This window comes from Podarcis filfolensis, assembly GCF_964270895.1.
Source record: "Podarcis filfolensis genome assembly, chromosome: 1".
NCBI classification, from domain to species: Eukaryota; Metazoa; Chordata; class Lepidosauria; order Squamata; family Lacertidae; genus Podarcis; species Podarcis filfolensis.
The window spans coordinates 73,424,244-73,446,109 of record NC_139604.1 but is presented as its reverse complement, the minus strand read 5'-3'; the positions used below and the strand labels follow the sequence as shown (position 1 = coordinate 73,446,109).

At 41.8% G+C, this 21,866-nt stretch overlaps 1 protein-coding gene across 1 annotated transcript; it reads right to left on the bottom strand.

Annotated features, from left to right (window-relative positions):
- Nucleotides 1-9,772: 9,772 nt before the first annotated feature.
- On the bottom strand, nucleotides 9,773-21,647 carry KCNA4 (potassium voltage-gated channel subfamily A member 4). Its single transcript, XM_083580403.1, has 2 exons — nucleotides 21,029-21,647; nucleotides 9,773-19,953 (listed from the first exon to the last, which is right to left on the bottom strand). Exon 2 carries the CDS (start codon nucleotides 19,163-19,165, stop codon nucleotides 17,180-17,182), a length of 1,986 nt encoding a protein of 661 aa, XP_083436529.1. The 5' UTR covers nucleotides 19,166-19,953; nucleotides 21,029-21,647; the 3' UTR covers nucleotides 9,773-17,179.
- Nucleotides 21,648-21,866: the final 219 nt, after the last annotated feature.

The window sequence follows — 21,866 nt, the reverse complement described above, 5'->3', positions numbered from 1 at the left end:
AGAGGTTTGTAAAAGATCAGCCCTTCGAAACGTAAAGTCCCAGGCTGTCACATTTCATGGTGTTCAGAAGAACAAGAGAACAATCTGCACTTGAAAAGATGGAGGGGAAAGTTCTGATCCATGCCTTTGCTGACAGCCCCCTGGAACCTCCTGCTACCATGACAGAGGCCAACACTTCCCCTCAAAATTCTTCCACCTCCATCTGCTTTTACGTTTTGGCTATTAGATTTGACATTGGCACACTTGCTAATATATGAGGCCTTAGGTTAAACACACAGAGTAGGCCTCTTAACTTAAGTATTTAGGACTAAACTAAGTCAATGACCCACAGTCAGAGAATGTGAGAGACCACTTCTGAAATTAAGTTTTCCCAATGAATTTTCTAAAACAAAATCATTTCCCCTCTATAGGATAAATGTTACCTAGACAAAAGAACAAAAAAATAATCTTCCAATGGAAACACCTCCACATTTCCAAATCCCAATCATTGACAGAGGGCCAAACAAGATATGATAGCCACAGGCCTGAAGGTCAGAACCATATCTCAGCCAAATCCCTATAAAAGAAGAGGGGGCTGATAGCACAGTCCAACTCCAGATCCGCCAGAATGAGAGAGTTTGGATTCAACTTAGCTAAGCTAAGGCTATGCCAACCTAAATCCTTCATCCCAACTGAGACAGGGATGTGCTGCCATAACTTATGTCAGTGTAATTTAAGCGGTGGTATGGCAGGGACAGGATAAGGGAAGGACCAACTTGGGACTATTTCAAACTTCCTTCACCTCAGTCTCATGACCTATCAACCTGGAGGAAGTTACACTGACTTTCTGTTGTTTGGGTTGCCGTGCTTAATTGCATTCTGGGTAGGAAAGGCATTATCTATGCTTTGCCCTTGAGGTGGTCACCACACAACTGTCTTTCCTCTTGTGGGGAATAAATGGAGGCAGGGAGAAGTGGTCACGGGGGTGAGGGAGCAAGAGCAGTTGAAGACTATCTCTAATGTATTATAAATCCCCCATACATGGCACAGGAAATTCTCACCATCAAGTTGGTCACACTGCCATCAAAGCTAGCCTGGCCTTCAAATACACAGCTCAGCAACAGCCTTCGAAACCTATAGTTCATATATAGCAATTGCCATACCAATTCCTGGCTCATAAAAATTATCTTTGCACCACATGTTACTGTCTCACAACACTAATTCACACATTTTCAAAGAATAGCCTTGTTAATTGCTAGCATTCAAAAAATGGCACTTTGCAGACCATGAAGATTTATATTTATAAGAGTGACACTGCATTTCTCCCTGCAGCCTCTACTCCTTCTGTGTTTTGCATGCAAATAACAGCTGAATTAATGAGCAAATCAAATGCTAATTCAGCTGATTGTCTTTCCTCTCCTTCCCTCCCCTCCCCCCAGCACACTTGAGGTGGGCTGTCTGCCTTTTTATTTTTTAATTTGCTGCATGTATGCTTACATTCATTCATCCACTTAATTTATTTTTTAAAAAGCTCAATTAGGTTTCAAACAGTTGAAAAACTATTCTGGGGAAGGGGGCAGATGGTTTCAAGCCAAGCAAATCTGTGCATAGCCTGCTTTGCTGCCAACATTCAGAACTGGTTTCTCTGAGCCTGGTCTCAGAGAAAAGATGGTACATTTAGACTAAACACAGTGAGTGGATGCCAATTATGTGCATTCCCGTTTTCTGTAAGGCAACTACTGTAAGGAAAAAAATATTTGGAGGTAAACTACTATGGCAATCAATGAGATTACCTCTGAGTAAATATAATTAGGGTTGAACTGCATAATGGGTTTATTTCATAAGTAACAGCCTACTTCATTAGATGAACGAAGACGACTGGGAAAGTAGTGAATATATATATATCCATATGGTCTGCAATACACTGCATTATCAACTGCTATAACCCAGCAGGGAGAGAACTGAACCTTGAGCAATTTGGTGGGATGTTCAAGATATCATTCCTAACCACCTCTCTTCTTCCAGCCTTTTGTCATTCATTGTTTGCAAGATTTCCAAGTACAAATTGTAGCATTTGTGAATCATGATCTTAATCTCTAAGCAACAGAAACCTGTTTTGCCTTGTGGCATATCATTACAGTGTTCCAAACAAACTGCAACAAATCGTGAAGAACTTTCATGACTACACAATCCTTGACACAAACAGGCTTATCCAAAGATAAATGGATACCACCAGGGGAACAAAGAAAGGCTCAAATAAAATATTATCCAGGAGCCACTGGCTGCAATCCCACCATACATTTAAAGCACTATGAAACTACTTTCAACAGTCATTGGCTTTCTTGCCCCCCTGTAAAACATAGTGTGTTGAACGTGTTGTTGGGATACCCCTGTTTCCCTCACAGAGCTACAATTTGCCAAATCAATCCCTCTTCACAGGGAATTGTAGATCTCTGAGAGGAATAGCTCTCAGCACCCTTAACAAATGACATCTCCCAGAATTGTTTGGAAGAATTTGTTTAAAGTGGAATCACAGCACAAATGTATAGTGTGAATGTGACCCTTTAGACTCCCCAAAGCTGCATCGATAGAAAAGATCAGGGCAGTTTTTAAACGTTAATCAAGGATAGACTTAACCTCATACATGAGAAAATTTACATCAGAGCTTTGGACAGGTACACGGAAATTTCAAAGCACTACTAAGGAAGGCTCCGTCTAGCATTCCACAGTATTGGAATGTAGCAATAGTTTCAAAAGCATGTGGTATTCCACTTACCGTTACACATCCATAGGTGAAGGTCTGAATGGGGTTTCAGCTTAGAAACCCACTTCAGATCTTCATGTGGTCTGAAGCGAGACCTTACAGGACACAGGAGTCGGGGCTGGCGCAAATATCCCTGTACATGTTGCACAATATGTGACTAGGGCTAACGCATACAAGGCCAAGCAGTTCTCAGCTGGCCCAAGATGAAAGTTATTTAAGCCAGGCATTAGAGAACAATGGACACATTTTACAGTGTTGGCATGAATTTTGTTCCCGTGTTTCTATTTGGGCCGTCTAGTCAACACTGTTAAATCCCATTATTTGAACATTAGGACAAAAGCCAAAGTTGCCAAGTTAGTTCCAAGAATGCTGAAAACTCAGACATGAGGCCAAGAACTGGACGGCCTTCTTCAAGGTCTCTGAATCTGGCACCAAGGTCTAAAGACTATTTCTGTAGCTTTAAGGTTTTCAATCAGCAAGCATGGCTAATGGATATTACTGTAGTTCAGTAATATATTGCAGGTTGGCTCAGTTGGTTAGAGCATGGTGCTGATAACGCCAAGGTCACGGGTTGAGCCTCGTATGGGTACATTTTCCTGCATTGCAGGAAGGTGGACTAGATGATCCATGGGGTCCCTTCTATCTCTAGGATTCTATCATTCAATCAAGGGTTCCCTCTACCTATGTAAGCTTCTGCAGTTAAAACAGCTTGGAGATTTCTGGTTTCGTTTTCTTTCTTTCTTTCTTTCTTTCTTTCTTTCTTTCTTTCTTTCTTTCTTTCTTTCTTTTTTCCAATAAGTCTTATTTTTTTCCCCAAATATGTTAAACACAATACAGCTTAACAATATTATTCTCCTTTCAATCTATATCTTATCCGAGTTAACTTCCCTCCACCCCTCTTCTGGCTTCTCTACATTGCTCTTACTTAAGCGTGATTACTATATATACATTCTACAAGTGTCTATAATTCCTTAATAAATTTTTGTATTATACTTTAGACATGCATACCTTATTATATCACAGCATTACATCTTGGGGTCTAGCCAAATGTTTACAATAAACGTTATGAGTTTTATTTCAGTCCTGTGAGTGTCTTTATTTACTGGTTTCGTTTTCTTATCTTACATTTTTTTCAACATATTTGCTCAGTTGTTTATTTTGGGGAAAAACAAATGCAGCACAGCTGCATTTGATATTAATTGGACCTACAAAATGCTATAGTGTTAGCCACACCACAGGAAAAACAACCAAGAGTCCTGTGGCATCTTAAAGGCCAATCATTGTTCTATTTGTGTCATAAGCTTTTGTGGAGCACTTTTTCAATGTATTCCCATAGGCATCTGGCTGGCCACTGTGAGAACAGGATGTTGGACTAGATGGGCCACTGGCCTGATCCAGCAGGCCCTTCTGATGCATTCTTGTGGTCTTAGGATGAAGACCAACATAAAATGCTCACCTTCTGATGGGTGGCATTCTTTCACTTCCAATGTTCATTCATTCATTGGGCCTGGCATTCAATATTCTACAATGATCCTATGAATTTAAAAGATTAAGAGTGGGATTCATTGAAAGACTTCCATTTGCACCACAGGGCTTCCCCGCCTCTCCCTGCACACACCCCAATGCACCCCAAAATTGCTCTGGGGTGTGTGGGTGAAATTCTGGAACAGCACACGGTAGGAAGAGGGGGGATGTCATTCACTCAGGCAACCTGGAATGCTGGCACAGACGGAACATTCATCACAGCGCAATGTTGAAATCCACCCTAAGGCTGCAAGCCAGAGCGCTGCGATTAGGAGAAATAAAATCTGATCCTGCCATTTCTGCTCAGGGAACCAAAGCCCAAGATCCTAGCTATGTGCACAATCAGCAGTGTTGTCTGCCTTCCATGTTTTGATTTTCCGCAGGAAAGCCTCCTTTGACTGAGGTGATTGCATGGGGGAAATAGCTATTCCACATACAGAAACTGTTTGTACATGCAGAAGAGGAATGCCGTGTCCCAGCCTTAAATCGTGAATGGCCTCTATTTAGTTGCAATTTTTGTGGCTTTTAGTCTTTAGTGGCCTCTGAGCCATATATCATAATAATGCCTAGAAACAGCTAATGGAAGTAAATGGATGCAGAATTAAATCTTAAATTGCTCCATAATACCTAAACCATACAACTTGAAATGAGACAGAAGGATTATTGCCATAATAATATTTGTCAGAAGCATCATATTTTCTTATTTGGGACATAATAAAATATGGCACACACTCCTTAAATAGGCTATCAGCCATCTTTTTCTGCATCAATCCAGGTTATCCTGCACATTTTCTGACAATAGAGATGTGCAGTTCATATGTCATGAATGCAAAAAGAACAAATAGATTATACTTTTCAGCTCATTTCAACCCTTAGCTATAAAATATGCAAAATTCAGCCTTCTTATGCAGAACAGATACAGTAATCTCAGAGAAGGCCCAGATCTTCTGCTGCAAAATTCTTATAATCTTAAACTCCTTTGCTTTCAGTTTGGAGCAAAATGTCACAGCACCATTCAGGATGAAGACCATAAAAAGCATAAAATGAAGCCCTGGTTCACTGAACTCACTAGAAACTCAGATCTCATTTCTAGAGCTTATTATTTAATCTGCAGCTACACATCTCTGAACCACGCTACCCTTCTGGAACCTTACCTTCTGACAAGAATATCCTTTCTTTGACCAGCAAAATGAAAAGTACCTCGTTCAAATCACTTGTCCTTTGTGGGTATCTTTAATGCATGCTTCTCTATATTGGTGGAGAACTGCCACTGGTTGACATTCTGATTTCACTAGAAGCTGTATTAACATGAAGAAAACAACAAATGGAGGGGATCATGCATGCTGGTCCTGCTATATCCCAAGGAAGAATCCCTCTGGCACCTATGGTAAATGCACACACAGCATCTTTCAAACGGGCTTCACAGCTGCCATTTTGATAATCTGACCATGCTACACTGCTTTCACAGAGATGTCACAGTTTATTGGTTTTTTGCTTATCACAGCAGGTAACTACCTAACAATGGGAGGCACAACACAAAGTGATACGCATCTCACTTTTGATATTGGTGTAACTCTATGAATGCACTCACACTCTCACTTTCACATGCTCGCTCCCATATAGCTTTAATTTGAAGTGATGTTTCAGAACAGTGGCGTTTTCAGAATCCTTACCAATATGAATCATAATAAAACAGTTCCTTCCTCACATTCTGCAATGTGGAATCTCAGCCTCTTTGAAGCTAATGAGGAGCTTGGCAGTTCAATCCACTTTCTTCCTCTTGGATCCAGAGAAACTGTGGCCAAATAAAGGGTGACTTCTCATACTGGTTTTATCCAATGCAATTAATGCAAGGACTTCCGCCTGCATAGTGAGACTCCCTCTCCTCTTCCCGCCTGCTCCCACACCTTCCCAAAATCTGCTCTGGAGGGTAGGAGGGGAATCCATTCATCTGGAGCTCCAGTTGGGGGTGGCATTTGCCACATGGCACAGCTGGTCCTGGGAGGCCATCATCTTCCTGTGTGGTGGGAGAAATGGCCACTTGTTGCCACCCACCTCTGGCTGTAATGAACTTTCCATTTGGGGCTGGTCTTGCTCAAAATGCCAATCAGGGACAAGTGCATGGGGCTGCACCCTGCCCACCCAAATCTGCTTTGAAAGAGAGGAAGAGACCCAAAAGAGACTTTGGGGGTGTTGGGGACGTGGGAAGAGGAGAAGGAGAGGACGTACCACTGCACAGGCATATGTCCTGGCACTAACAGGATGACTTCATTGAATACAAACCATTATATTTGAAATTCAAGAGTTCATTCCTCGGGAACCCACCTGTGTCTAAAATATAGTGAAGCTATAGGGTAACACCCACTGCTGTTTCTCCATTAACGGTAAGCTCTTTGATCCAATGGAGGAGGGGAAAGGCTATTTTTGCACATTCCCCATTTTTTCTGCAGTACACCACTTCTTTCCCTCCACTGGATCAAAAAGGCTTCCGTGAACAGAAGACCATTCCTGTATATAAAGCTTAGTAGCAAAACTATAGCACGCCTTCCTTTAACAATACATGCACAACCTGAGAACACTCTTCTAGATTTTTAATCCTCCAAGTCAAATGAGCCCTCACAATACACATGGAAGAAATTCCCAAGGCACCCACCTCATAAAGCTAAAAGAAAGCAAGTCATAGTTGCAACATTTTCTCTATTTTTAATGCTACAGAATAGTTTGTTCTGCAAATAATGCAGTTTAAATGGTTGAAAATATTGCAACCCAATTACATCCAGTCACAGAATTATTCAGTTCTTCAAAATATGAGCTGCTCTTCCATTGCTGCTGCTATGTCACCCTCATCATCCTCATCTCCTCTAGTCATCACTCACAACTTTCCAGCCATAACGCGATTGCATATTTCTTGCTGCAGCTGTTCGCTGGCTATTAGAGCACACTCTGCACTAAACATTACTAAGAGCATTCTATTAGGCACTGATATATCATCATAATATAAAGGCAACAAGCAGTTATGACTGCCACATGGCAATGTATTTATTGAAATTGTATCCCACCACTATGGGCAAACAGACACGCACCACAGTCACAGCAAAATAAAAATGAATATACAAAAACAATCTAAACACTGTATATTTAAAAAATCCAATTAAAAAGCAAACTAATTCTAATCAGTATAGAACAGCATCCATTTTAATAAGTCAAATGGCAGGATCCAAGCGCCAAAAACAGCATGGTCAGGAAAATCAACATGCACAGATTTATCTTCATCCCAAACTTCATTTTGCCACTTTAAATACAAAATATTGTATAGATTCATTAATGATAAAATATTAGCTATTGGACATGTTTTTTTTTAAATCCAAAATGCTAAATGGAAGGCTTTTCCAGCTCATTTCGCATTGTAACTTACAAATACAGGGCATTTCCATTCACTTTAATAGGGCTGTTGTCTTGTGATATAGATAAAAGGTCATTAAAAGCAAATCCCATTCAGCATTCAGCAACACCCTAATCTGCAATAAATTAGTACAAGATAAAATAACTAAATTAAAATCTATGGGTGATCTCCACTGCTAGTCATACTCTCAGCATGACTAACATTGGCTATAGCCCAAAGGAACTATCCCACTAAGTATAAACTATTTAATTTCCCATTCATTTCACTTGGAGCTCTTAACCCTAATGTACCTTTGCAACTTTCAAGCATAAGTACAACGAGAAAGGGGGACAAAAGAAAAATCATACTTACCTACTTTTCTTCAACCAGAACGCTTTACCTGATTCTAAACAGAAACTCAACAGGTTTCTTTTCCAGTAAGTTTTATGTAGCAGTTTCTAGCCAAGAATCTGCAGATAAAGCCCCCGGGGTGTGTTCTAATTTCAGAAGAAAAGAGTTACAAATAATAGTTAATGCAAGCATCAAAATAAACAGCGCTTTAATTACCTTTCAAAAATAAAAAAGCAACGAACGTCTGATCAGAAAGCACAGTAAGCATAGCAAGGAAAACGTAAGACTTTGTATTTGCTCCTGATACCACAAAGACCGAACTACAAACATTTTAATTACCGTTCCATGTAGTAATAATAATGTAGTATCATTATCAGCTGATTTGTGTACATGAAGAAGTAGTCATTTTATGCGTATAGTCACAAGTAACGGCTGCGCAAGATTGGAAAGTATTAAAGCTGCTCTCTAATCCAATAATCCTTAGAAACTACATGTTTCCTGTGATGGAGGATAAGGCTATCAATGGCCACTAACCATGATGGCTATGTTGCACCTTCACTGTTGGAGGAAGTAGGCCTCTGAATGCTAGTTGCTGGGAATTGCAGGTGAGGAAAGTGCAGTTTTGCTCTGGTGATGCTCCCCATAGGTATCTGGTTGGCCCCAGTGAGAAGAGGATTCTGGACTTTGTTTACATTCCCAATGTGAGTTCGAATGCGACATTAACGACCCGTTACTTCAATAGATCAAGAATAGCAAGAATGAGGTAAAAAATGGTATGGCTAACAGGTTTGCTGGCTAAAATGTAATAGGCATTCTTCTCCACAGAAGAATATAGATTAGAGGCACCCTTTTCCCATTCTTTCTTTAAAACTTCAAATAAAAGCAAAGCACAAGTAATGCTTTTCTGCAGCTAGTAGGCTTTATGTGTTGAATCATTCAAAGGCAACAGATCTAAATGCAAGCTCTCATAAACACAACATTCATTTCAGTATAAAAAAAATGGGATGGGGGTGGGTTGTTGAGGGAAGGAAACTTAGATATTTATTTCCATAAACCAACAAATGTTGAATTCCAGCATAATTGTTACAAAGAAGGGGGGGGACTTTCTCCATAAGGAACTGGAGAACCTGTCCTTTCAGCCCATTTGTAAAACACTGGTAACCAAACATACAGGAAACTATTGCCTTCCAAAGATACTATTTACTGAATGCACTTCTGTTGAAATCAAAAGATTGGTGCTCAAATTGCCATATGTGGAGGCAGATGTGGGACATTCTGGTTGTACATTTTGTATGGCCCCCTTTGCTTTTGTGTGATAAGGCTACTGGGATGGGCAATTTAGTGGGGAAATTGCTTGTGGGTTTCATTAAGGCTCCCTGTATCTTTCCCCCATAAATCGAGCCCTGTAGGACCAGGTGGCCAATATGGTGCCAGTGGTCAGGGGTGGTGGCTATCCATGTTGGCTATCCTGGCTACAGAACATGAGACAATCCAGCCAAAATTCAGTACTCTTCAACCCCTGGGATATCAGTGTCCAAGTTAAGCATGTGCTGAATTGTCATCCATTCAGGAGGTCTTTAAGAAGTGCTTAACTTTGACTAGAATGTTAACAAAAAAATAAATAAATGTCATTTTATATTGGCAGAGGATCGTGCTTTTGTAGTGGAGCAACTCTCAGTTTACACCACCCGTTTATTAAACCATGACACTTTCTGTCTCCCATAGCAGGAATGCATGCCATCACCCATGTTAAATAACATTGAGAAAGAATGTTTTAATAACAGCATAACAGTTTTAATGAAGACGACCTAAATCGGTATTTCTGAACAGTTTGGGCCAAGTGAAGCAAGGGAGGCTTCATCCCCTGTTACCCTGACAACCAAAATAAATTCCACATAAAGTCATTTATTTGTATGCAGGAAATAGTCATAGGAAAAACACCTTGCTACTCAGCAGCTAAATGTATACTATTTTTGAGAGATAAAGAAAGCAATCTGGTGGCTGGCCAGATCATAGCCCCACCCGTACTGGTTTTTGGTCACACATCATGAGTGAAGCATGTCATCATAGTTGTTGTACAGTCTTGGGTCAGCTGAGCATCAGAACTCCTCCCCATACCAATGAGTGACTTAGGAGTGGTTTACACCAGGGATAGAGAACCTATGGGCCCCCAGATGTTTAGGTTCCAATTCCTATCAGCTTCATCCAGACAGCCAATGCTGAGGGCTGATGGGAACAGTAGCCCAACTACATCTGAAGAGCCATAGGCTCCCCATCCCTGATTTGTGTATCACTGAACAGCCCTTTTCAGACATTCAGACAGGACTCAGTGAATGTGGGTTTGAAGGAGTGGCATTAGAATAGCAGGCTCTTCTCACTCTCTATGCATGTTCATTCTAATGTTTGCTGGGAGCGACTCACATTCAGCTGCATACTCAGCTGATTCCCCCCCTCCCAAGTGTTAACTGAGTCCTGATCAAACATTTAAATGTGTGTGTGTATGGCAATCCCTATCAAGGCCAATACTTAAAATGCAATCTCTTATAATAATGATGTTAAAACAGCTGAACACACCTATAATTGAAACAAAAAAACCTTTTAGTAAAATTATATATAGGGGTCCAGTAAAAAGATCATTAAAAAGACTGGTGGAATAGAGGTGCTTATGGGTTTCTTAAAGGCCACAAGAGAGGGGCCCCAAGGAGAGTTTTCAGGAAATAGAATTCCACGGGTGTAGAGTCACCACTGAAAAGGCCCTGTCCTGTCGATCAGCCTAAGTGGTGGACCAAAGAACAGGGCCTCTGAGAACAATCTTAGGTCCCAAGCAGATTCATATTGGTGATTGCAACATTTGTCTCTTTGAAACAGCTATCACAGATCAAACACTGTAGGCACGGCTTTCATATCACTTCACATCACCTCAAATCACAATACTTTTCAAAGAAAGCAACCCACACCTTTCAGCTGCAAGTCAGTGAGAGCTGATGTACATAGTCAGAAACAGTCCTGCCATCCTTGGGACGATGCCTCTTCAGAATGCAGATAGAGCTCACATATTTGGTAAAGTTTAGTTTATGTGCCTGTTCTCTGCACTCAGGGGATTTTAAAAATAATTGAGTATTCAAACACAAAGTCTCTCCCCTGTGTTCTGAAGTAGTGCTATCCCAGGAGGGTTTTACCTGATTTTTTTTCTGGATGTGTAGCCAGCTCTCAGTTATAGTAAGTTAACTAGTGATGAGCTATTAAGTGGTACCACATGCAGGCATGAATCAGCTCCTGTGCTGTTTGCATCAGTGAGGGATGCTTAGTTCAGGAAACACATGTATGGTTCTTGATTATTTGTCACACCAAAAGCATACTGTTTTGTTTTCTACTGAATTTTCAGTTGCAACATGCCAATTGAAGACTGTGTTTAGCTGAACTTGTCCTACAGGTACCCACAGCATGGTGCGTTGCACTTGCTCTTCTTATGCCCCATAACCATTCAGTTTTCTTTTTCAGGGAAGGGGTATGGATGAATAGTTAAGCTTCACATCCCTTCTAGCCACACAACAATTATATGAATCCAATTATCACATGTTCATTGACAAGTCCAACTTTTAAAATAAGTTCACAGTTGTCTGCTTCCTTATCCTGAAAGGTTAACAGATTTCTGACTGCAAGTTGTATCTCAATGTTACTCATACTCAAGAGCAGACCCACTGAAATTAATGGACATTACTAACTCACCTCCTTTACCTTCAATAAATCTACTCTGTGTGGAAATTAATTGGCTACAACTCTGTGTCCTTGGACATTATGAAGGTTGTGGGGATTTTTGATGATTTCCTCCTTTGGGGTTTTACATCCAAACTTTCAATTAGATCTCACACCCTACTTTTCACGATATAATTTCTTTCGACATTTATTTTCCACCTCTCTCTACATTCAACCTACAACATCCACTGACTTCAGAGGCCAATAAACTCTCTCAATTTCCTGCAAATGCTAAATCTATCTTTACTGATCACTTCCCAGAGTGTCTCACTGTGTATGTTATCTTCCATATACCTAGCATGCACTACTTGTGCCCAGATTGACACTTTCTTGATTCATTGTTTCATGATTTAGCACTAAAACTGCAAGCATGAGAAGCAATACCATTTTTTTAAACAAAAGTTACAAGATTGTATAGAATTTTCTACAACAATTCTGCAGCAGACTGTACTTCATTTGTACTACATCATCCATGACAGCCTTGCAAATCCCTCAGTTGGGCATTGTTGACAGGAATCAGTAAACCCTGAAACCCAAGAAAGTCTGCACATTAAAGAGCTATCATGCAGCATTTATCTATAAAAGCAATATAAAACATGGCATGGGTAGTGTTAAAATTCTGTTTCCGAAAGCTACTAGAAAAATCAATCCATACACGCCCTTTATCCTCCCTATCTATACAACAATGCTCAAAATTATGACTGCCACTTTAGTGGAATAATTGTCTGATTCAGAACTAGGGTGATGAAACTGAATTGGGTATAAGACTTCAACTAGAGAGCTGGATCCAGTCACCATCTCCCAGGCTAACCTGCCTCCAAGAGACTTTGTAAGGATAAAATTAAATGCTATCATAAGTGCCTCACCCGGGGGGGGCGACACATCACACTACCTTCTCAGCAGGTAGGCCACTGTCCCTTACTAGGAAGGAGAGGGAGATGACAGGGAGGTCAGAAAGGTGCAAGTGGGACGGCAGGAGTGGCGAATTGGCTATGCCAGCACATTTGCACTACACTGACCTGCCTGTTGCCTCATGCCTCCTTGACTCAGCAAGCCACTGCTAAATGTTATTATGTACACCACTCTGCATGAGCTCTTTCGAGGAAAGGTGGGGTCAAAATAGTATAAGCAAATGAGCCATCAAAAAGAAGAGCAACCTTGTTTTCTGCCTGCTTCAAGACATGGATTAGATGTCACAAAATCAGGACCGCAAGGACTAAAGCAACTTCAAAAAGGAGTCCTACCTGAGTGACCAGGAAATGCTTGCTGCTCTTTCTAACACTTCTTTCACATGGTGAAAATGTTGCATTGGGAGAAAGAGCTTAGCTTCACCAGCACATGCTGCAAAGCCAACCTACAGGTTATACCAGCTAACTGGATGCTTGCTGAAACAGTTTATATTTCATGATACAGGAACAATCTGTTGAGCAGCCTGCCGTGGAGATGCTTTGCATTGCAAAGGGAGTTTGCACACCGTCCCCAGTAGTTGCCAGTGACACAGAAATTCTCAACACAATGCAGAGGGCAGTCTATGAGGTGAACAAACATTCAGTTGGCAACATGCAACACTCAGATGTTTCAAGCAGCATCCATGTGGCTGAAACAGGAAGTAGACCTATGGGTCGTAGCTAATGCTATCTTTCTGCTTAAGCGACAGATTTCTGCTTGCATCATGGAACTTCCTCCTTATCTGCAGCCTGACTCCCACCCTAACAATCTCCTCCGAAGGGTTGTGGAACCCTGGAGCAGATTTTGCTGCATGAGCAGAACTCTCGTGTTTTAATTTTGGGAGCACTGGCCACTCCACTTGCTCCCACAATTTCTCCTCAGAATTCTCCTTGGTGAATGGTGGAGTAATGCATGTACAGTGCAATTCTAAGGCGGGGATGAAACAAATGGATATATCCTATACCCTCCCAAGCTGGAAGGTAAGAGGAATGCTATTCATTTCCTGCTCAATTTTTTTTTTAAAAAAAACTTTTCCAGATTTTCCAAAGGGGAAAGGAAAGGAGAGATGTAGTCAAGCTCAGAAGCTTGTCTAGATTTCTTCCTTGTTTGGGGACTTGTCAGGAGACTGGGGTGGCTTTGGGTCTATTGGGCCCAATCTGCTTCCTAATACTCTGCTGCAGTATTCCCCTTTTTATCATCTCAAAGTCAGAACTGAAAGATCAGCTGGACCAGAGTGGCTGAGGAGCTGATGGCAGCAAAAAGAAGGGGTGGTTTTTCCCCCCTGCAAGCTTATGCAGACACATAATTTAGTTACCTATATTTGTTTTGAATGTTTAATCTTTATTTTTAATTATGGTGGTTTTATGTATATATAGTGAATTTTATCTGCGTTTGATTAACAATTTAATTTGTACAGCAATTGGACAGCTCCTCTAAACAAATAAATAAATTCCAATGTCAGATCTCTGTCTCTGACATCAGAGGAATAGATCCAGTCTACCATCTCTGAAGGACTACACGTTTGTACCCTACCTCGATATTCTTTTAATATTTGCCAAACATTGATTATTTGATATTCATATTCAACATCTACTGCTATTTGATCTTGGCATTTGATATCTGACAGTACTGAACAGTGGACATGCAATAGTTTGTATCTGGCAGAATTTGATAGCTGGCATATACATGACATTTCGTAGTTTGTAGTAAGTGATAGCTGACATGCAGTGGCATTTAGTATTCGACAGTATCTGTTAGATGACATAAAGTGGTGATTAGTATCAGATATGATTTGATAGATAACATGCAATGATGTTTAGTAACTGATGAGTGGCAACTTATGGCATTCCACATTTGATATGGGCAAAAATATACTTGGACCAGAGATGCTATATCTAGAGTACTCAAACTTTAAATTTTGCAGTAACATTTCATATTCAGAATATGAGAATATGAGTTCAAATTGTATGAATATTTATTTCAGTTCTTCATCCCACCATGTCTTAGCATCAGACACAATGCACTAGTACTAAAAATTGTTCCAGATTTGCATAATGCAGAATGGGATATGGGAAAATGTAGTAAATCTTTATTTCAGTTCTTTTTAGGATTAATGAACAAATCTGCAAAGATTCAAAGCAGAGGATCTGCCCCAAGCTGAATGAAATTCATTATCATCATCATCATCTTGAATAAACCTTACTTGATTAACTGCAGAGTTTTAAGTGATCGCTTATAACTTACATATAATTAAAACAGTGGTTCCACAGAGAGGAGCATATGCTTTTAGACCGTGACATTAGGCACCATCTTAAAAGATGCAATTCGTTCCTATGTGAGAAAAAAAAACAAATAATTTCACTTCTAAGGTGGCACCTGTACCCATGGTAAATGCTTGAATCAAAAAAACCAATTAATTAACTAACTAATTAACTACAGGTTGAAACCTCAATTATAGAAAAAAGATCAGCCACTATGACAAAGTGTGACTGAGAATGTACAGTACCAGTTTGGGTAATCTATATTTTTTCTCGATCCCAAGGAAATATCTTCTTTCATTACTAGTATTTTCAAGCATTTCTTCTGTCTAAAGCACACATTTATTTTCTGCCCCACAATTGCATTGATATACATGCATGCTTTGTAAATGGATTTTGCTTTTTAGAATTCCGAGTCCTAGCCTCAACATTCTTTTTATAAATAGCATGAAGTCAACTGTATTAACTGTGGAAATGCCACAAGACTTCTCCCAACTCATATAGTCCATCATCAGTAACTCTGGATTCATCATCCCTCCTGTTCTTTGCCTCTACAAATGTGTTAGGTTTATGAAGACCTTCTCAGCTCCTGAATGCAGAGTGAGTCTCGTGGTGGAACTACAGCAAGACCACAGCTCCCACTGTCTATATGAGGCATTTGGGTATGAAAAGGTTGTTGCATTGGCCCAAACAGGAACCAGATGGGGTGAATATATACTTAGCTGTTTTAATGCCTAGGCTTAACCATGTTTATTACAAATCTCACACTTTTTTATCTTTAAAGCTGTTTCAAAACACGTGGAGAAGGGTGCATGCTGCACGTAAAGGTGGGTGGGAGGAGAAATTCTGACCCACTAATAGCACATTTGCAAGTTAAAGATTGCTGATCCCAATTTGCCAGTTCAACGGTATATTGCTATGTCTGGTCCACAGAAATATTTAACCAATATCAAAGTGCATTCTGTTACTCATAGACTTTGATTGTAGTAAAAAAAAAAAAAATACAACACATTGCAACCTCATTTACCTGATCCTGTGAAATCTTTTCTGCCCTGGATTTGCTTATCTATGGCTATTGCTATATTTGATTCCCATTCCCTGCTTCTCCAGTTCAAACACATGTACATACATGCATGTACACGCGCACACACACACGCACACACACAACCCCTATTCAGAATACATTTTCTATCCTTTAAGCAACTTTTATGAGTGAGCTTGTTATTACTACTTGGTATGATGGTTTGAAGAAGATTGATTTAGGGGGGGAATGGTTATAAAATTTTACTTCACAATCCTTTTTTGTTCAGATAACAGATATTCATAATTAAAAGACTATGGAATTCATGTAAAGTCAGCTGCTTAGCCAATCAGCATAGCGCAAAAAAAATACAAGAAAATAAATATGCAGGATTCACTCTTCCAATGATTGTCATTGAACATTAGTAAACATTCACAGTATGAAGTCTCTGTCAGAATATCTCCAGCATATAAAGTAGTGCAAAAAAAGCAATCCAGTCACTTTTCCACTGCATCCAGACCATGTTAAATCATTTTCTAACTTCAATTCTTCCATGTATTACTCAACAAATGCCACAAGGTCTCCAAAAAAGCATTATAAAAATAAACATTTTCTGGGGGTTTGGTAGTATCTTCAACAATTACATATCCAGGTTGGTTGGTTGTTTTTTTAAAAAAAAAAAACCACAATGATTCTTTAAATATTTTAAGATCAAATTTGAAGTTTCCATAGAATGATTTTTTTCCCCACAACCCTCTTTAGCATTTTAAAATCAAAGATTATGGAATCCACTGAATCATGGTAGCTGTTCTTAAAGCGTTAACAAATGAATGCATGGCTACTGAACTTCATTGTTTCTTACATAGTAAATACCTTGAAATGCTAACTTTTACCACTGGGCAGTGAGTGAGGTGGATAAACACATCCTCCTTAAAAGTAAAATTGTTTCCCTCATGTGCAAAACACCTGCATTCTAGTAAAAATATAAACTTTGAAACTATTTCAGGTAAAACCCCCTCCACAAGGTATATCATTGACTTGATATGCAATACAAGTTTACTAATGCTTTGTAATTCATGTTTAACAAGTAAATGGCATATTTCTATATGCTTGTTTAAACTCCTGTTTGCATATTTCATATTTTTTAAAAACCAATGTGCACTTTAATGCATAAATAGGTTTGGAAACAGTCAAAGTTAAACATCCGTTTCCACAGATTTTGCATTAACACAGTTCTGTTTTGCTGTCTCACTGCCGTTTCCTGTGACCTGACACTTTTTCTCCTTCACACAAAGAGACTCTTTAACCCCTTCCTCCATCTCCAAATACTCTGATTTCTCCTCCATGGATGAAGATGATGAACTTCGGATTTTCTTGAGTATCGTCGGAAGGTACGGACAGCTGACTGCGTTTTGTGTCAGCTGGGTATTTTCCTCATTTTCGGTCTCTCTGTGATAAAAATAGTTAAAGTTGGAGACAATCACTGGCACTGGTAAAGCAATGGTTAACACACCTGCAATGGCACATAGGGACCCGACTATTTTCCCACCAACAGTGACGGGCTTCATGTCCCCATAACCAACTGTAGTCATGGTCACAACAGCCCACCAAAAGGCATCTGGGATGCTGTGAAAATGAGTGAGAGATTCATCAGCTTCTGCAAAATAAACAGCACTGGAAAACAAAATGACGCCAATAAAAAGGAAGAAGATCAGGAGGCCCAGTTCCCTCATGCTGGCCCTGAGAGTGTGGCCCAGGATCTGCAAACCCTTGGAGTGTCTGGAGAGCTTGAAGATGCGAAACACCCGGACGAGGCGGATGATCCTCAGGATGGCGAAAGACATGGCCTGCTGGCCATTGCTGCCCTGCTGCTGCGCCAAGTCTGTACCCAGGGTGATGAAGTAAGGCAAAATGGAAACAATGTCTATGATGTTCATGATGTTCTTGAAGAAGACTGCTTTGCTGGGGCAAGCAAAGAAGCGCACTGTAAACTCAAACGAGAACCAAATGATGCAAACGGTCTCAACAATGAAGAAAGGGTCGTTGAAAATCGTGTGTCCCCCGCCCGGCATCTGCAACGTCTCATTCACATTCTCCACATTGTAGGTCAAAATCAGCTCCTTCTCATCTCTGAACTCTGGCAGTGTCTCCAGGCAGAAAATGACGATGGAGATCAAAATGACCAAAACCGAGACGATGGCAATAATTCGGGCAGGGCTGGAGCTCTCAGGGTACTCGAAGAGCAGCCACACCTGCTTCTTGAATTCGTTTTCAGGCAGTACCTTGTCATCTTCTTCCTTGACGAAGCCTTCATCCTCTCTGAACTTCAGCATGGCCTCCTCCCCAAGTTCGTAGAATTTCACCTCCTCGCTGAAAATGTCAAAGGGGACATTGACTGGCCTTTTCAGACGTCCTCCGGACTGATAGTAATATAAAATTGCATCAAAGCTGGGGCGGTTCCTGTCAAAGAAATACTCATTCCGGAGAGGGTCAAAGTACCTGCCCCGCTTTGCCGGGTCACCCAACAGCGTTTCGGGGAACTGAGCCAAGGTCTTCAGCTGAGTCTCAAACCGCAGGCCAGAAACATTGATGACAACTCGTTCGCAGCATTCGTACTCGCTGTAGCGGACGGAAGTGTAGCCACCGGGCCCAGCGCCGTCATCAGGAAGCTGATCGGAAAACGAATACTCATCTTCACCTTCTCCATCACTGCAGTAGAACTTCCTTTCCTCGTCTTCTTCATCCTCCCCGTCATCTTCCTCCTCTTCTTCCTCTTCATCCTCCTCGCTCAAGTCCTTCAGGATCTTCTCCTCTGAGCCACTCAGGGGCAGCAACTCAGAGCAGGGGAAAGAGGCACCAAACTCCCTGCTGCCAAGACAGTAGGCTTTTTTCCTCCTCTGCTTCTTCCTCCTGCTCTGACGATAACTGCTACGTGATGTGTTCCCACCACAGGAGGAAGAGGAGGCCCCACGATTCTGTTCCTGGTGATAGTGGTGCTGAGGTCCTCCTCCTCCAGAGACCCCCGTTTCTATGGCAGCCGTTGCAGCCGCTACAGCTGCCGCCGCCGCCGCCCTGGACTGTGCCAGTCGCTCTCTTTCTCTGGCTCTTGCTTGGGCTGCATATCCATAGGGCATGTGGCTGTTGCACCCAGAGCTGTCTGCACTTACCATTGCAACCTCCATGTTGGATTTCTTTGTTTAGGACACTCAAGAGGGGAAGAAAATGTCCCGTTTCTCAATAGTCATCACTGGGTGTTTTGCGTGAGAAGAGCGTGACCACCGAAGTTTGGAAAACAGTATCTCGGAAGCATCGTCCCTCCTTGTTAGCATAACCTGGGTTTTCACTCTGCATTACTTCTCAAGGAGAAGTGTTCCACATCTTACTGCCCAGAAGGTGCGGTACAAATTATGGAGGTGTGTTTGTAAAAGTCCTCTGGTGTCGTCAAGAGATAATCCTGGACCATGTCCTTTTACACTTGAGATCCCACTGCTTATGGTATTCTTCAGTGGTTCACACAAAATCCACAGGTCCGAGTTCATGATTTTCTGTGGACACTTTGAATCAAGCGAGGAGTGCACCTAAGCAAAGTAAGAAGTCTTCGAGAACAAACACTGGTCTTGAGTTCCTCGGGACAATCAAGTGCAAAATAGCCAACATCCCCAGAATTGCCTCCACGTGATGCTTTGGCCTAGCAATGAAATTGCTGGTGAACACAGCTGTTTAGAAAGTTGAAGGAACTTCCAGTCTTCACTTTGTTTACACAGTGTGGAGGTCTGAACACACTCTTGCTTTCGCCAATCTGTCAGCAACGTCTTAAGCTTGAGAAAGCATCGCCCAAGTCAGCAGCAGGAGGGACTGCGGCCAGAGAAGGACAACAACAAGAAGGCTGAAAAGCTGGCTCTGAGTTCCCCATCGGAGAGGAAGGAGTGGATCACCCTTTGGTTACTCTCATGCAGTAGAAATGTCTATCCTGAAACACATACATGCACACAGACCAAAAAAAAAAGTGGGGGGGGACAAAAGAAAAGGATGGGTCATATTCTATAGATGCAAGTGATGGTATTTCATATTAAAGGGTTCAGATTTGCCTACTTTCACTCCTCATGGTTCTCTACCATTGTACACCCACCCACACTGCATGCACAGTTTTTCTGTGTCTGTGTGCATCTGTCTATATATAGATATAGTTGAGGAATATGAAGGCATATACACACCCACATCTCACACAGTGTTCTTTTATCTCCAGAGAGAGGATTTCAAATGCAAATCTCTATTGCAACAGAGATGTAGCTCTGTATTGCATATATATGTAGAAATATACCTGTGCATAGCATAGGTATGAATGCAGACTAGGTGTTCCTGCACACAACGCAGCAAGGTGCATAGCTATGTATGGTTTGTGTCTCCATACACTATTTCACACAGAGCATTTGACTGCAAATCTATATTGCAATATGCATTTAGACTGACATTATTTATCTCTGGATAACAAAGGTATTCACTCTCTCTCATACACATACATCTATTGTCCATGCAATAGAGAAATTGTGGGTTGCATAAATCTAGGTAGGAAATATTTCCAGGTGCCCACCATGGCTACAAATGCATGGATGCAGACGTATTATGAATAATTGGATCATGAGAGCACCACACATAAATTCCACCCAGCCTCTGTAACAATACCTATATAGCAGAATACATAATTAATCCAAGTCCGCCAGCTTGCATGCTACATCTTTGGAACTCATTAGGTATAAAGAACATCCCAGCTCTCGCTAAAAATCAAATTTCGTTCTTGGAAGTTGATGCTGGCAATTTTCACCCAAAAGGCGAGCGTTGGGAAATATTATAAGAGGGTGGCTGTGCTGCATGAGGAATAGTCAAACAGCAGGGGCAATGAAGCTCTAACACGCGTACGCGCGCGCGCACACACACACTTAGCATTTAAAAACATGCTCCCGAGACAATCTTCTTAAAGATAGCGCATATAACCCCTAAGCATCATGCGGGGAGGGGGCCGTGGGGAGGCATTGCTGTCTACTTACCGCGACGGGCTGAGAAAAGGCAGCACTCAGGATCTGCAAAACGAGAAAGAGAGAGCAAGAGATCTTGGTCGGCGGGGGCGGGGAGGCTTTTCTGGGCAACCTGTTTTCGCAGGTGCCGCGCTCCGAAGGAGGAAGGTGCGCGGCGCGGGAGGGGTGGGGGTCGCATAAAGCGGAGGGGCGACGGCGAATCGCCTTCTCCTCTCTTCTGGGCGAGCCGAGGCAACAACAACAACAAAAAGACTCCTGGAGGCTTTGGACGATGCAAAATTCCGGGCGCAAAAAAAAAAAAACCCGGCTGCCACTCCTTTCAGCTTTGATCTTGACCAAATCGAGGAGGATGTGCAGAAACCCCAGAAGTTGACAAAAAGGAGGGGGCGCTTTGGGGACGAAGAATGGGGCGGGGGGTGAGCGCCGGGGCTTGTCTGCAATGGTCTCGGATTATGGATGTTGCGTGTACAGCTCGCTGTTCTTTTCCAAGCGCAGCCTTCCCCCACCTCCCCGCTTTTCTCTCTTTTGGAGCTGAGCAATTGTTGTAAATCACCCGTTCCCAACAATCCCTCCTCGCGCCCAGACAGGCTGTTGCTCTCGCAAGGATTGACAAAGGAGATGCGCTGCTGCTGCTGCTGCCTGGGGGCGCTTCCCCTCCCTCCTCCCGGCTTGCGCGCTCCAAGCTGCAGCCCCTTCGCCTTTCCCCACCACCACCTCCCAATTTCGGCGTGCAAAGTCAGTCGCTCGGCTGGCGGCGTCCACTTGTTGTTGTTGTTGCTCTTCCTGGGCACCGTTTCCTCCCCTCTCCCTAACCCCGACAGAAAACGATCTATATGCTAATCGATAGAGG